This window comes from Cryptosporidium muris, genomic scaffold, assembly GCF_000006515.1.
Source record: "Cryptosporidium muris RN66 scf_1106632373431 genomic scaffold, whole genome shotgun sequence".
NCBI classification, from domain to species: Eukaryota; Apicomplexa; class Conoidasida; order Eucoccidiorida; family Cryptosporidiidae; genus Cryptosporidium; species Cryptosporidium muris.
In genome coordinates, this window is record NW_002196573.1 from 626,635 (window position 1) to 643,146 (window position 16,512).

At 25.3% G+C, this 16,512-nt stretch overlaps 7 protein-coding genes across 7 annotated transcripts, besides 27 other annotated features; 3 read left to right on the forward strand and 4 right to left on the reverse strand.

The window, feature by feature from the left end:
• Positions 1-400: 400 nt before the first annotated feature.
• Positions 401-2,356, forward strand: CMU_009700 (uncharacterized protein; the record flags this gene model as incomplete). The annotated part of the gene is made up of 1 exon (XM_002140791.1): positions 401-2,356. One exon carries the CDS (start codon positions 401-403, stop codon positions 2,354-2,356), a length of 1,956 nt encoding a protein of 651 aa, XP_002140827.1.
• A 150-nt stretch (positions 2,357-2,506) lies between these two features.
• Positions 2,507-2,623: a sequence feature (AT_rich).
• Positions 2,624-2,660: 37 nt separating this feature from the next.
• CMU_009710 (uncharacterized protein) lies at positions 2,661-7,328 on the reverse strand (the record flags this gene model as incomplete). Its single annotated transcript, XM_002140792.1, has 1 exon — positions 2,661-7,328. The coding sequence occupies one exon, from the start codon at positions 7,326-7,328 to the stop codon at positions 2,661-2,663; it is 4,668 nt and encodes a 1,555-aa protein (XP_002140828.1).
• Positions 5,778-5,812: a sequence feature (AT_rich).
• Positions 6,368-6,412: a sequence feature (AT_rich).
• Positions 7,329-7,366: 38 nt separating the features above from the next.
• Positions 7,367-7,390: a sequence feature (AT_rich).
• A 96-nt stretch (positions 7,391-7,486) lies between these two features.
• Positions 7,487-7,614: a sequence feature (AT_rich).
• Positions 7,615-7,713: 99 nt separating this feature from the next.
• Positions 7,714-7,751: a sequence feature (AT_rich).
• Positions 7,752-7,789: 38 nt separating this feature from the next.
• Positions 7,790-7,841: a sequence feature (AT_rich).
• A 1-nt stretch (position 7,842) lies between these two features.
• Positions 7,843-8,916, reverse strand: CMU_009720 (uncharacterized protein; the record flags this gene model as incomplete). Its single annotated transcript, XM_002140793.1, has 1 exon — positions 7,843-8,916. The coding sequence occupies one exon, from the start codon at positions 8,914-8,916 to the stop codon at positions 7,843-7,845; it is 1,074 nt and encodes a 357-aa protein (XP_002140829.1).
• Positions 7,972-7,994: a sequence feature (AT_rich).
• Positions 8,242-8,284: a sequence feature (AT_rich).
• Positions 8,416-8,470: a sequence feature (AT_rich).
• Positions 8,917-8,918: 2 nt separating the features above from the next.
• Positions 8,919-8,956: a sequence feature (AT_rich).
• A 128-nt stretch (positions 8,957-9,084) lies between these two features.
• Positions 9,085-9,204: a sequence feature (AT_rich).
• CMU_009730 (uncharacterized protein) lies at positions 9,109-10,479 on the forward strand (the record flags this gene model as incomplete). The annotated part of the gene is made up of 1 exon (XM_002140794.1): positions 9,109-10,479. The coding sequence occupies one exon, from the start codon at positions 9,109-9,111 to the stop codon at positions 10,477-10,479; it is 1,371 nt and encodes a 456-aa protein (XP_002140830.1).
• Positions 9,234-9,264: a sequence feature (AT_rich).
• Positions 9,801-9,837: a sequence feature (AT_rich).
• Positions 9,963-9,985: a sequence feature (AT_rich).
• Positions 10,065-10,087: a sequence feature (AT_rich).
• Positions 10,139-10,159: a sequence feature (AT_rich).
• Positions 10,480-10,510: 31 nt separating the features above from the next.
• Positions 10,511-10,535: a sequence feature (AT_rich).
• CMU_009740 (uncharacterized protein) lies at positions 10,533-12,539 on the reverse strand (the record flags this gene model as incomplete). The annotated part of the gene is made up of 1 exon (XM_002140795.1): positions 10,533-12,539. The coding sequence occupies one exon, from the start codon at positions 12,537-12,539 to the stop codon at positions 10,533-10,535; it is 2,007 nt and encodes a 668-aa protein (XP_002140831.1).
• Positions 10,614-10,716: a sequence feature (AT_rich).
• Positions 10,778-10,851: a sequence feature (AT_rich).
• Positions 11,031-11,079: a sequence feature (AT_rich).
• Positions 11,357-11,404: a sequence feature (AT_rich).
• Positions 11,682-11,767: a sequence feature (AT_rich).
• Positions 12,141-12,166: a sequence feature (AT_rich).
• A 131-nt stretch (positions 12,540-12,670) lies between the features above and the next one.
• Positions 12,671-12,715: a sequence feature (AT_rich).
• Positions 12,716-13,441: 726 nt separating this feature from the next.
• Positions 13,442-14,455, forward strand: CMU_009750 (uncharacterized protein; the record flags this gene model as incomplete). Its single annotated transcript, XM_002140796.1, has 1 exon — positions 13,442-14,455. The coding sequence occupies one exon, from the start codon at positions 13,442-13,444 to the stop codon at positions 14,453-14,455; it is 1,014 nt and encodes a 337-aa protein (XP_002140832.1).
• Positions 14,456-14,703: 248 nt separating this feature from the next.
• Positions 14,704-14,727: a sequence feature (AT_rich).
• A 190-nt stretch (positions 14,728-14,917) lies between these two features.
• Positions 14,918-14,954: a microsatellite.
• CMU_009760 (uncharacterized protein) lies at positions 14,953-16,095 on the reverse strand (the record flags this gene model as incomplete). Its single annotated transcript, XM_002140797.1, has 1 exon — positions 14,953-16,095. The coding sequence occupies one exon, from the start codon at positions 16,093-16,095 to the stop codon at positions 14,953-14,955; it is 1,143 nt and encodes a 380-aa protein (XP_002140833.1).
• Between the last annotated feature and the right edge of the window lie 417 nt (positions 16,096-16,512).

Here is a 16,512-nt window from a genome sequence, read left to right on the forward strand (position 1 = left end):
AGGGGATATTAGAAAAAAAGTTACCCGGTACCGGTTTAAAAAATTTTAAATTACTTTTGTCTAATTGAGACTTGGCGTAGGAGGAATTTGTACAGTCAAATAATTTCAATAGAATAATACTTGAATTTATTAAATAGATATTGTAGAATTTTCTGGAATGGAAAATTAGGCACTATAGGCTAAGGATAAATAACAGCAGCTTGATACTAATATATATTTATACAGAGTGCTATAAGTATATAGTTTAGTCTATCAGTGTTGTTCCTTATGCAAAGAATTTCTCAACGAAATTATTATAGGTAAGTATAAGTATTTATCTCACCTTTTTTTTGTTTAATATCTAGGGGTACTTTTTGAGGGAATTATTAAGGGATAAAACATAAATATACACTTTAAGAGGATGGATATTGTAAAATTTTCAAAGGGAGTACAAATTCAGGCTAGAAATAATAGAGGAACAAGATACTTAAATTACAAATTATTGATAAGGAAGATTAGGTGGGTTGCTGAACAAGAGGAGAAAGAGAATTGGTCTGAAGCTCAAAGATATGATTTGATATTTAAGGATATACTCTTTAGAGATATGAATCGAATGGATACAATGTACTCTAGAGATATTACATATATACGTGATATTATGTGTATTCTAACACGTAGTTTATGGAGTCTATCTTGTTCCAATTCAGAAAAAAATGGACTGAATATGAGTGAATTTAATGAAGTTACTCAGCTACCTGTAGTATTTTTGTCAAATTTATTAGCCTTTTTAAATCCCTATATTGATTACAACAACAAATTGCAGGAAAGAAAAGTTATGGAATGGCTTTACAATCTCTTAGAATGCTATGGGAAGTTAATTAGATTAAGGTCATATATAATATGGAATAGTATAGCTGTAATAAAAGTTTTAAAGAAGCGTCATGCAAAGATATCTCCGAAAAGACGTGCAGTAAATCCTTTAGATTGTTATGCATTATTAAGTAGTCATGAATTTTATAATGGAAAAACTTTAGGTTATTTGAATGATATGATTCGAGATTTGGTTATCAAAGTATTTAAAGTTGACTTAACAACTGAAACTTGTCGCAAATGTTTCAAGACTACGAGTGAGCCAATAAAAACTATTTGTAATCACATAGTTTGTTGGAAATGTGTGATTAATATTGGAGAAATATCTTATCCTAAAATTAAAAACTTATATTACCAACCTATGGAGTTTCATAACATGATTAATAATCAAATAATCTATTACAAACCATTCAAAAATTGTCCTGTGTGTTTTACTTCTTGGAATAGAAATCCAGAAAGTATTCAAGTTGAAAATAAGTTAATTAGATTATGTATTGACTTCTTTAACAGAACAGAGAGGCTACCAAATATCCCAGAAATAGATACTGTAGTACAAGCAGCTGTAAGTAATGTTGGCTATATTTCATCTGATGAAGAGACAGATAAAGAAACTTCAGGTTTATATAATATATCACCATTAAGTCATGTGACTACAAGTACAGTTGGGAGTAATGGTGACAGTTCGAGAAGCAGTACAAGGAGTTCAAGTTCATTTACTTCGCAATTCAGTCAAAAATTAGGTTTTGATAGGAAATCAATTATTGAACAAATTGATCGACAAAGTGTATTTGTGGACAACTCTGATTGGACTACTATATCAAATACTCATATTATATTAAATAATGGTACAATAAATACTAGACAAACTTTGTATTATGATAAAAGTGGTGGATCACCATATACAACAAGTAGTGTCACTTCCTCAAATAGTAACAAGAGTCTCAAGGATACAAATAATTATGAACATAACTTGAGTGGTGAGGGGTATGGAGGAACTACTGATAATAAAGTGTTGAACCTAGATTCAGCAATAAAATCTGATATGTGGTCATGGAATCCAGCACATTATGTACCATCTTGGTATACTGATAGTAGTAGTATTGGTATATCTTCACAAAAATTTCCCATTAAAGAAGAAAGTGAGACTAATATTTGGTGTTTTGAGAAAAATAGAACTAATAATTATCAAAGAACAACCTTATTAAATAACAGTGTTTGTATTAATGAACTATCCTATAGTACAAAATCTAATCTTACTCCCACCAATTTAGAAAAAAGTGATAATTTGTGGAATTTTATTGAGTGGCAAAGTACTGAAAATAAGAAAGCAAATAGTTACAATAATAGCAACATTAATGTTAATTCATGTTCGTCTATTTCTAATTGGACCCCATTTAACAATAGCAACAGTTTATATGATTTAACAACTAGTACCTACAAAACTAGTGATGAGACAAATCTTGAACCTTCCAAACTTTTGGATTTGTTTCAAGATTTAGGAGTTTAATACTGAATCTCATCCTATAAATTGTAGTTTATGAACTGCTACTTTCGTTAATAGGTTCTAAATAGAATAAGTTAAGTATGTAGAAATGTTTGCTGTATATTCAGATGATAAAAATGTGACTTTTCACCTAGTTAAAACTATCTTGTCTACTTTATATGATTAATTATTTCAAAATTAATTATATATCATTTGTATTTGAAAAGATTACTTTGATTATATTCACTATATTTTTATATTTACTATATTTCTCATAAAATATTATTTATAGGTTATTGGGTAAAATTTAGTATCTATATACTTTTATTTAAATATTATTTGAATCAGTTACCTTATTAGAAGAATCATCCAACTTATTTGGACGCTTTTTTAGTGCTGGGGTAAATATTGCATTGGAATTTGATGTTCCCTGTGACTTTGAATTATTAAGTACTTCTACTTTTTGATCCATAATCTCCTTATCTTCATTATTTCTTTTATATTTAGCTACTTCACTTTGTGATGTTTCAGAAGATATTATACATATCTTAGCTAATTTTAATGCTGCATTAGATAATTTAGATGTTGCAGCAGAAATATTACGTATGTCTACACTCGATAAAGATACAGACTGTGTATTATTGTTAGCTGGTGTTGATAATTGTGAAGGTTGAACCTGACTTATGTCAGATATAGTATTTTTAGAGATATTCTTTAAATCTTTTTCAAGTTTTGTAGTTTTATCACGTTCTTCCTTAAGTTTTTGATTTGTGCTCATATAAACTTTTCTTAATTGCTCCATTTGTTGTTTTATTGATTGTAATTCTTCCTGATGAGTATGTTCATTTTGTTTTTCAACGCTCAATTTTTCTAACTGTTGGGATTTTTCAGTAAGATTTGCTTGTAAAATCCTATTTGCTTCAGTAAGTTTATCTATATCATTCTTCAATATCTTAATTTCATTAGGATCAATGTTATCAAATGTTGCTAAGATCCTATTATATTGTTCTTCCCAAGATTTAGCTACAGTTGATTTCTCATTACATTCTAACTTTAAGTTTTCAACTTCAGCTTTTAGTTGGGTTATTTCACAGCGTAAAGGATCATATTGTCGAGTTTCTGCCTCTAGGTGTTTCTCTAATCCATTATATCTTTCAGTTAAATTCAGTAATTCTCTACGTAATCTATCATTTGTTTCTCTTAAAGTTACTAACTCACCTAATCTTGTTAAAGCTGTTTCATTAGCTTCAGCTTTACATGCAAATTCTGAAACGCGTTGAATTTCTTCTGTTAATCTATTTTGTAATACTTCATTTTCTTCTTTAAGAGATTTACGTTCAAATGTTAATTTTTGAATCTCAATTTTACATTCATTCAATTTAGTATCCATTTCTTCTAGATTTGTTGTTAAATCCCTAACTCTACGAGATAAAACTAATGAAACTGTTTTTGATGAAGATTTATTAAATTCAGATGTAACTAAATAAGATATTTGACTTAAATCTATATCATCTTTTTCATCTAAATTATTAGAAAAATTAATATTACCTATTAAGTCAAAATCATCTTCAATTTTTCTTAAATTTATCTGCTCTTCAGTATAATTCTCGTTACTTTCATATTTTTCCTTCTCACTTTTTATATTTCTTATTATATTTCTATAATCTATATTCTGATTCTTAAGTTTATCACATTGCTTTGCAGATGTTTCTAATTGTCTTCGAAATTGTTCAACTTCATTCTGTAATTCCATAATAAGTTCTGTATGTTCAGTTTCAGATTTCTTATATTTCTCTGTTAAATTTGCCATCTCTTCTTTCAAAGTAATTAATTGTTTATTTACATTCTGTAAACGTTCAACATCTACACTATGTGATCTTACAATATTTTGATATTGGCTCCTTAAATCAGTTTCAGTTTGTCTAAGTTGTTGTATTTCAGAACATAACCCTAAATTAGTATTTTCCAAAGATTCTAATTGTTTCCTTATCTTATCTTCACGTTTCATAATTTCCTCATCAACTGATGATACACGTGTTGTCATTACAGCTAAATCCTCACTTAATTGACTAATACGATTCTCATATTTATTAATTTCAACTAATTTAATGTTCTCTTCTTCCTTTAATAAATTTTTTATTTTCTCTAATTCCTTAGATAAATTTTCCTGGATCTTCCTAGATTCTTCTAATTCTACTATCTTATTCTCTAATTGCTTCTCTGTAGATTGTATTAGCTCCTTCCAATATGCTTGTAATTTACGACTTTCTTCTAATGATGCCTTCAAATTTTCCAATGAATTATCATCAATATCACTTGTTATTAAATTATTAGAAGATCCTATTGAATTTTTTAAAGATATCTTAGTAGTTACAGTTGTTAATTCTGGTGTAGATAATTGAGATATCTCCAAATTATTATTATCATCTTCAGATTCATGTATATTAGTAGGAGACTTTATATAATCTGTATTTAAATCTATATTAGATGTCTCTTCTTTTTTCCTTAAACGATCTTTTAAAGCTTTAATTGATACCTCTAATTCATTACAACGTTGAGATTGACTTCTTAATTTTTGTCTAAGATGTAAAGATTCTTCAAATTCTCTTTGTAAAATTTTATCCTGTGATTTCCTAAGTGTGTTTATTTCAATACATTTCCCTTCAAGCTCTGCTTGTAATTTTGAGATTACATCTCTCTGAAAAGCATTATCATGTCCTTTTTGTTTTATATGCATCTCTATCTCACCTTTAAGATCTAAAACACAAGAATTTAAATTACCTATAGTCTTTCTTAAATTTTCATTTTCACGTTCTATATCTGATAAATGTGCTTGCTTTGTTTTAAGAACTTCTTGAATATTTTCTAATTCCATATCTTTAGATAATTCTATTTTGCGAAAATCATTTATTTTCTTATATAAAACATCTCTTTCTTCAAATAATTCATCCATCTTCTTCTCTGTACGAGTTTTTAAATTTTCAAGATATTCACATTGAGCCTTTATACGAGAAAGTTCAGATCTATATTGAGATGAAGTCTCAATCTCAGAAGTTAATTTCTCACTTAAAGATTTACAAATTTCAGTAATATCAGTTAATTGTCTCATAGTATGTGATGAATTATTCAAACTAGATATATTCGAATTATTTAAGTTATCTGATTCTTTATTATTCATTTTCTCATCTATAATATTCTGATCTCTTTCTTCTCTTATACGTTCTTTTTCTTTTAAAGATGTTAATTCATTCTCTAATTTATTAATTAAAGTCTGATATTGAGATACAAGTTCATCACGTTCTTTATAAATTTCTTCTAATTTATTCGTACAATTAGACAATTCTACATTTAATTTACGAACTTGTATCTGACTCTCTAATTCATTACCATCAATTAATCTTGAAATTTGTAATTTTAATTGTATATTTTGTTCCATTACATCTTCATATATATTTTTAGATAAATTATTCTTATTAAAATCTATATTCTTACAATCTAATGAATTCTCTTCAATATATTCAGATATCTTTATATTTCTTAAATGTTCAAATTCAAACATTAAATTACTTAATTGTTCCGTTAATTCTCGACATCTATTTTCAAATATATCTCTTGTATTTGTCTCATGCTGCCATAATGATTTATATTCAGAAATATTATGTAATAATTCTCTATTATCTTGACTTAAAGAGTGTAATTGTTGTAATAAACAACTATTCTCAACTTGAAGATTCTCTAAATGTTTCCTCATTCCTTCAATTTCAGGTAAAGTAATTTTCATATTACTTTGACATTCTTTAAGTTCTTCTTGTAAAAATAAAATCTTATTTCTACTCTCCTCATAATTTCTTTGACATTCTTCAAGTTCAGTTAATAAATCTATTATCATCCTACGACCTTCACGTCCAGATTCCACATTTATATTATTAGATTCTTCTTGAATTCTATTTAAAGATTCTTCACCAAATAATTTACATAAAAATTCTACAGCTTCTGAATCAGATAATTTATATTTCTTCTCATTTCCATATTTCCTATTATTTAAATAATCTAAATTTGATATATTATTATTTATATTATCTATTTCAGTCATTTGTTGTTTTAATTTATTTAATTCAGATTCTAAAGTTTCTGTAGTATTTATACTTGTATCTAATAAATTCTTCATTTGACTTAATTGTTCATCTTTTAACTTTAATGATTCTTCTTTTATTTTTAGTTTACCCTCATAATGACCCTTTGAAAATTCAAATTCAGCTTTTATTCTACGTAATTCTTCATTTAAACGTGTATATTCAATCTCCAATTCTTCTTTATTTTTTTGAATTATAGATATTCTATATTCTAAATCTCTTTCTGAAATTTCTAATACACTCATTCGACGACTATTTTCTAATACTAAAGTATTCTTACTATCATGTAATTCTTTAATACGATTTTCTAAGGATGAAATTTCATTCTTTAATTTCTCATTTATATCTTTAAATGATGAACATTCAAGATTAACCATATTTAAATCATGCTGAGCTTTACTAGATATAATTTCTGATTCATAAACACGCTGTTGACAAGCTAAAATCTCTTGTTTACTTTCAACTAATGAATCTTGTAAACTACGTAAAGATAATTGAAGCCTTTCATTTTCAGTCCTCTCATGAGCTAATTGTTGTGTCAAAATACTAATTTCATTTTCCATATCTTTTTTAGAATTATAAATTGCAGATTTATTTAAATTCTCATTATAATTATCATTATCATTTGTATCCCCCGAAATTTCACAATAAACTTTTAACCCTTTAGCACAATCTAATTCACATCTTAATGTTCTTATTGTATCTTCTAAATGTGAAATTTTTTGTTTAGTATTATCTTCATTATCCCTATATTCTTTTAGTTTTAATTCATAATTCTTACATAATTCACTTAGATTTGTCCCAGAAAATTCTCCTAAAGTGCATTCTCCTTCATTAACCAAGAGCTCCTGTCCTTCTAACATGTTCTATTTTCATCTATGAAATTTCTGCACTTTGAGGCTATAAAAAAAAAAAAAATTATATTGTGCACTTAGATGATCCATCTTTTTGGAGCAAAACGGCGCGTATATTACAAAAAATTTAGAATTTATTATGAATTATGTAGGCTAAACTTTTTCTCTTTTTTTTTTTAATAAAATTGTTAAAATATAAAATAACTTTCTAAAAATATATACAATCTTAATTTTTTATTAATAATTTAAAAAAAGCTATTTATATATATTATTAAAACTATATTTTTATTATAATCCGTCCCATAATGACATGTATATAAGATCTCCCATTATATATTATTCTAAAAGTACTTATTTTATAGTATGTCTACTAATTTCAACAATTAAATTATCCTTTTTTAAAATTTTAACATTTAAAAAAATCTATTTAAAGAGTAAAGGGTATCTAAAGGTATCTAATATTTAAAACCAATATAAATAACTTAACAAATTATATTAAATAGATAAAAAATAATAAAATTTCTCATTGTTCTTTACGCTTATAATTAATTAAATAATCATTCTTTTCATCAATATAATTATTATCATATCTTATATAAAGTGAAATAGCATGAGAAAATATAAAAAATCCCCAAGTAATTGGTCCTATTTCTATATATAATATATAATATAAAACATCCAAATATTTTATATGTCCTAATCTGAATAATGTTGATATAAAAATAAGTATAGAACCAACTATTGGTGTATATCTTGAAGCTTTTGAAGCAATATTATTACTTAAATTACGTAAAATACATGATAAAAGTAATATAAATATAACCATTAATTCTATATAAATATATCTTTGAAATGAATCAATATTAATAATATAGCCATATGGATTAAATGTATTTGAATTTGATAATACATTCTTTTCTTCTAAAATAAAATATACCATTATATAATTTATTATTATATATATACTAAAACTAGTTATAAATCCTATACAGGATGATAAAATAATATTTCGTTTATTTGTTTTTTGAATATCCCATAAAATACAAAAACAAAGATACATAATTGATATTGATCGTATAATACAAGATATATATGGTAAAATATATAATATAATTAGAAATTTTTTATTAACATTTTGATTAATATATATTGATCCATATAATAAAGAAATTTCACTAATTGATTCACCTATTGAATATATAATAATTGATAGTTGAATATACTTCTTTAAGTATTCTATACATTGAAATTGACTATTTAAATTTGGAAAGAGTTGTTTTTCTATATTTTTTAATGTAATTTGATGAAGATCTTGATTATCCATTTGTAATGTCTCACATAATATTTCAACTTGAGTTTTTAAATTATTTGGCATATAAGATATCATCCAAACAATTCCTAAAAGTGGACCTATTCTAAAAAATATTAATAACCAATTAAATGATGTATTATTCCATCCCTTTTCATCTCTATTTTTAATTGTCATTAAATATATAGCTGAACCCATAAGTATATATAAACCAATTCTTTTTTCAAAAAGAATTTCTTTCATACGTAATTTTCTATATTCTATTTGTTTCTGTTCCATTGATACCATAGTTTATTATTTAGAAATAATTATTAAATTTATTAAAATAGTCTATAATATTTCACATGTTTTTGAAATAGACTAATCGAGTCTTGTATACCGCCAAAATATTAAAATAGGCGGGTTTTATTATTAATTTTCTGCATGGGACGTGTCCGTCCATCTTTAAAATATTGCAATATTTAATAATATATATGAAATATGAAGAATTTAACGTTAAATTTATTTTTATTTTTAAATAAAATAATAGATAAATATATATGTATATTATTTATTTTATTTTTATTTTATATAATTGGGGATGATTATTTCTATTGTTATTGTTCAAAAAATAATAAATTAATAGATTTTAATATAGACCCAATAATAAAAATAAATGAGAGAATTAAAAGAACTGTTATTTTAGACAGTAATACAAAGAATATATTTCCAATTATTAATGGGTGTTTACCTATTGGACCTAGTATTGTTATTACAAAACAAGATTTAACTATGAGTAATACAAATTACAATACTTTTTTATTAATGAGAAGAATACTTAAAAATTTATATAGAAGTTCATATGGAATAATTCTTGCTAGTAAATTTTCTAAAGTTGAAAATATTAGAATTTTTGCAATTGATACTTCAGGACAATTTAGACCAATAGATATAATTCAATCGAATAGTAAGAAAATTGATGGGTTAAATAAGAAATGGTTAAAAAAAAGAAAAATACCTACTTCAAAAGCCACATTAAAAGATTTAGGAATTGATCATAATTATTCTTCAATAAAAAAAGAAGAGAATTTAATTTCTGAGGGAAGTAATGGACTTTCTTTGAATATAAATGGAATGGATTTAATAAATAATGAAGAGAGAAAAAAACCAGTATCTTTAATTCAAATACGAACATTAAAAAATAATAAATTTAAGAAAATGTTAAATATACATATGATTACAATTCCATCAAGAATTAAAGAGGATTTGATTTTATGTAAATGTTCAATAAAACCAATTGATCATAAAAGACTTTTAGAATTAGCTCAAACACTACAATTTAGTATAATTAATGGAATAAATATTAATAATATTATTTGGTTTAATTTACCAAAGATGATTCGTTTATTATTATTAGATATAATGAGGAATTCAAGTATAATTCGTGCCATGAGTCCTTTATTTAAATTATATAATAATACAGAAGAATATTTTAATATAGCTAAATATTATTCAACTGAACAACAGAAGCAATATTATAAAAATTATTTTAGTGATATAAGGAATTCTTATAAAAATAAGTTATTAATTGAATTTTTGAGTGAAACAATAGGTCTTTTTGGGAATTTTTTTCAAGAATTAATTTCTAATGATAATATACAAGATATTTTAGAAGAAATTGAGATTTCTAGTATTGAAAAAAGTTTACTAATAAATAATAATATAGATACATATACATTTGATGATAAATATCAGGTTTTAAATTCTATTTTATTAGATTTGCCTGCTAATAATAATTGTATTTTATCTTCAATTGAGATTTTTAAAGAAGCCTCAGAAGCCTCATATAAAAGTTTTTTTTCATTATGTTAAGATATATTATGTTTGAAAGATTATTTAAGAGATAATATATATTATAATATTAATTACAAAAATGTTCTTTGGCGATTTTTTTTAATAGTTTGATTAGAATTTTCATAAATTTTGTTATTATTATATAGAGTGGGATTTTTATATTTTTCATTATAATTTAGTAAATTAGAATTTTTATAGGAATTTCTTTTAGATATATTATAATTTTCAATATTCTTATTGATATGATAATTATTAGAGGAATTATTTTGTTTATCATTATTAATTTCAAATAATTTGTTTGGGAGATATATTAACCATTTATAAAAATGATATACAACAATTTTAATATATTTATATATATATTGATTAATAATTTGAATATTATTATTACTATTAAGATAAGATGGAAATACTGGATATCCAAATATTCTTAATCTATATATACATACTTTATTAGTACCATAACTTGAATGAATAATAAATTTTGCCTTATTACATACTAGAAAATTTTTTACATTAAATAATTGTAATTTTTGACTTGGTTGAGGATATTTATAAATAAATGATCCTATATAATTTTGTTTTCTATAATTTTTTTCTTTAATTATATCATTTATACAATATACTGATATATTTCTTGGGACTGTTTGTCCATGATCATAATCTAATGGATATAATATATGATCAATACCTATCATAGTAATATTAATAGGAACTGATAATTTAATTATGATTTGAGAACCAGTTTTAATTGTGAGACATTCACCAATTGATTTATGATTTGAGGTTATTATAGTATTTGGGTTGATACAATATTTATGATTATTATATAAAATTTCATTATCCCTATCAGAATATTTATAAAATATATGATATTTTACTTTATCTATTGACCATTTTAATATATTTATAATATTTGGTACATAATAATAATTATTAAATTGATCTAAACAAGTTTTGTTTTTTTTAGGTTCAATTACATTACTACCTAATGAAACTTGAGCCCAATCAATCATTGATGTATCATCTAGGTCAAGCCTTTGTTGTATCATTTTTTGAATAATAACTTCAATATTTTGAAAATTTAACAAATTTTCATTTGATAAGTTTTTATATGTTGAAATTTCAGAATTATGAAAAACTTTATCTTCATTACGTTGAATCATTGACCATATCATTTCTCTTAAAGCTTGTTGTGTCTGATCTAAAATTTGAAGCTCATTATATATATTGTTAATATCTTTATCTATAATAATATTTTCATTTTTAATTTCTGATAATTTATTATTAATATATGTTATATTATCTAAAACTCTTTGGTCAAGTTGATATTTAGGTTTTTGTATATTTAATTTTGTATATTCCATTATCTGGTTATTTATATGTTGAATTCCTATTCTAATAGTATTATTTAACTGATTTAAGTCTGATTGAAGATTAAATATTTGATTTGTTAAGTTATTCATATTTTCATAGGTCCAATAATAATCAAAATCCTTTATATTTTTTCCATTAGGGGTAAAACCTATATATGATGATATCCAACTGAGTTTTTTATTTAGTCCAATAATATATTTTCTATTTATTTCACAACATTGATGTTTATGATCAGTATTTGTATTAGAATAAATTCTTTTAAGTTTTAGCTTTAGTGTTTGAATTTCATCATATAAGTATTCTATATTAAATAATTTAATATTATTTTGTTTAATCCAGTTATAATCAAAAAAAGTTCCCATAGTTATAATAAAAACGAATAATATAATATATATGAACATTTTATAATTATCTAATTGTCTAAAGAACTGACTCATTCTAGGTACTCTGATTCCAGTGGTTTGTTTGATTTTCGCAATTTTATTTTTGGAATTATTACACCTTTTATTATTATTATCTACATTTTTAAGAATATTTTCTACTTTTTTTCCATATAATTTGTTGCGATTACTTGTTGAGTTATAGTCTGTTTTTGAAGGTTCTGAAAGTACTGATATAGTAGATACATCTGAAAGCCCATCATCCTCTAAATTATATCTTTTATTAGCTAGTAATTTTTTAACTGCGGATCTTGTCCTCATACTACATATCTAAAAAATTTTGATTCTCCTTTTTTTAATTTTCTTTACATTTTTTAGTTGTCGCCTATTATTTGTAATTTGGAAATTTATATATCTAAAAAAAAGGTACTAGGTCTAACCCTTTATTGTGGAAAATTTCTTTAATTAATTAATTTAAGGTTAATATTTATAAATTAGAAGAAAACTAAAGGATATAATTATTACATGCATGCAACAAACAAGCGATAAAAGACAAAAAAAAAAAAAAATTAAAGGACAATTCTCAATAATATATGGAAAGAATGAAATTCTGTAAATTTGAATTGTGGAAAAAAAAATTTAAGGAATTGAAAGGGGAAATATTTATAAGATTTCCAATATTTTCGTCCTCGTGAAGTTTGCCATTTAGCTGACTAGTTAAAGTTAATTAAATTAAGGGTATTACAAAGAATTAAAAAAGAAAGCTTGAGATAATACTCTAAATATGAGAGATATCTAAGTTTTATAAAATTAAGATCAATTGAAGTAATTTTGGATCATTTCAAAAATTTGATCAATCTCACTAATGTGGATTTCAAATAGTAAAGTCTACTTCCCCCCCTCAAAGACAAGACATGCATGTTAGTGACATTTCACACTTTAATGGGCTAATTTACATTATATACAGACTGTGAGCATGTGTATATGCCTAGTGTATGTATATAGATACAATACGTCTGGACGGTGTACAATTATACCAAAATTAGTCCATTTGAGAAGGCGTTTATGTCGTTTGTAGGTGTATGTAGATGAGATTGCAAAATATTACTGAATTTTGGAAACATTAATAAAGATAAGCAAAGCTAGTTATCAAAAAAAAAAAAAAAAAAGGAAAGGGACTAATTTATCTTAAGGTTTAATATTTTTTTTTGGTACTGCTAGAAATGTTTAGTTTAAAATTTACAATATTCTTTGTAGCTTATATAAGCTATTATGTAAATGGGGAATTTTATTTTGCATCTTTGGCTAATTATGGGTGTAGTAGCAATCAAAGAAGAGTAGCTTCTATTTTGCATGATCAGGCAAACAAGACACCATTTTCACTCCTTGTTAGTCCTGGTGATAATTTTCCCAGTGGTGTTGATTTTGAACATTGCTTTGACAAAGTATATGAAAGTAAAGCTTTACAAATCCCTTTATTTGCAACAATGGGTCAGGCTGACTGGGATAATGGAAGTTCAGCTGAGCTGATTAAAGAAAATAATGAAATTTATGATAGTATTAAGGATATATATCCAAAGTTCACATTCCCAAATTATTACTATCATCATGTTGCTCATTATACAGACACTTCAAGTGTATTATCAAGAAGAGATGGAACAATTTTGTTTATATTTATTGATACATTTTTATTATCTAGTTCTTTCCCAGATCATAAAGTAACAGAAGAAGCTTTTCAGGTATTAAATGCAACTCTTCAATATGGAGATAAACACAATGACTTTACAATTGTTGTAGGCAACAAATATTTAGCTTCCTCTTTTTCTATTGATGCTATGCTAAGGAGAGTACAACAATTAATTGTTGATAATAATGTTGAGTTAGTTATTAGTGGGAATAACCGTGGTACATTTAATTCTACAATTGGTCAAACTACTTTTATTAATTGTGATTCATTATGCGCTTTCAAAGTAAATGGTGATATTCTGACTCCATATACTCTATATCACAATCGTCTACATGAAATGAAGCCAATAGTAACAAAACTTTCAATGAATGTCTTATCTTTTCAGGGAGTAGCAGGGGGTGAATTACCTTCTACTACTTTGATTGACTTGCCATTTAAGAAAGGAGCTAAGCATTTATCTAGAGATGCTTTCTTAAAGGTAGTTGGTACTATTGGTATTATGATCCTATTAGCTTGTCTTGGTTCCTTAGCTTTGAATCACAAGAGGTAATAAGAGCTTGATTATAGCATTAATGAGACTAGTAGAAAGGGAAAAATCTATTTGAACTTCTTAGCAGCATTATTAGAATACGAGATATTCAATTACTACATAAAGTCAGTCCTATATTATGAAACTTAAATAAAAAGATAATATCTTTTGTAGTTTCTATTATAAGTACGTTTGCAAGGTTTAGAACTAAGATATAGTGAATATGGAATTAAGGAGTAAATTTCATACTTGTAGAACTGGTTGATTAGTTTATTTTAAAATATATAATTATTCATATATCTGACAAGTATAAAGATTCGTATTTTATACTTGCTTCAGATTCTAATATGAATAGATAACTTTGAATAAATTTCAGATAGGACAGAACTTTAACATTTCTTCTTAAGAAGCAATTTTTAGCTGACAATATTTGAAGGTTTTATTGAATACCTTTCCTACTGAATAGTTAATAAGGGATATTGATTTTTCTTTTTTTCTTTCTCTTTTTTCCTTATTTCTTAAGTATACGTACCAGAGAGAGCAGGTTCAACATTATCTACATCTGATACTCCAACTTCATACATCACCCCATCTTGAGTTAAAGGTCTCCTTACAATGGGAGCAAATCTATATCCCCAAGTAATATTGCTGAGTTTCCAGCTTTTTCTAACTTCAATACTTTTAGATGTCCTATTATCAACAAAATGTAATAGTACCATAAGTTCCAATAGATGTCCCTTGTTTCGAATTTCCCCTAGTGTTAAATCTTTTAAAGGTGATGTGGGGTCATTTGAAATCATTGTAACAGTAATAGGTATTTCCATAAATTCTAATGGTACATCTAACTTATATGTTGTAACTTCAGCAATAGATAACCCTTGGTTACTATGAACCAATAAAAAAACCTTAAGTTTTGGAGATGTAAATGATTCATGAGAAATATTTATAAGTCTAAATGATAGTATAAATGGACAAGAATCATCTATACCCGTAGAAACTCTAATAGGAGTCGAATAATCTAAGGTATTGGTTATATTTGTATTTGTATGACAGAAAAATTCCTGAGGTGATTTCTCAAATCCAATGCCACAAAGTTCTTTTGAGAAACATATAGACCAACGTCTCGATGTTGCATCTGAAAATTTAGCAAAAAAAATACCAACAGTAAGTGAATTTAAGATGGAGCTACTTATGGCCATTACTGCAACAAAGTAATCAGTTACTATACACGTTGGAGATCGTGGAGATCCATAACCAACTGAAAACATGGTCTCAATAGCAAAAAAGAAGTACTCCAAGGCTCCAAGTTCATTACTCCCTATACAATTAAGGGTATCCCCCAGTGTAATTACATATAGACAACATGCAAATATTATTGCGAGAAATAAATGCATACAACAAATCAAAACAATTAAAGAATACCAGCTCATAGCTAACATGACATGAAATCTATCATGAAAGCAAAATAGCAAAAAGTGACTAATCCAATCCCACTGATGTAGTATATTTAAGTCACCATTCTCTAATACCAATTTTGGTGAGTTATCAATATTTATAGAGTAAGATATCGAGTCCTTAGGTGTAACATCAATCTCATTGCAATCACTTAAAATATATGACCTAGATTTTGAGTCAATAGGACTGTTAATTTCTGTGTACATTCAATACACATTAAATTTCCATAACTAAGAATCCTAAGTTGCAAGAGCTCGAATTTTCTATTTTACATGTTAATAATAAATATATTTAGCGCCAAAAAATGAGACAAAACGTGACTTAGTGTTCTGTAGTTAATAAATCTTTTGGTAAAAGCTGTTTTAAATTTATATACACTATAAGACAATAAAACCGCTTTTTTTTTTTTTCTTTCAGTTTAAGGAGGGGTACTCTTCTTCTTTTTCCTTTTATACTAGTAGAATTCACCTAAAGTGTATTTTTAAATAGGTTTATCCTTGTAATTTTAATATAATGGTATGTTAGTATTAAATGCTAATGTTACTTTTTTCTTCTATTGGATTTCGACAATATTCCGCCTATTTTTAGACTAAGGTCCCAAGTTCACAATCTGGCCAGGGTTC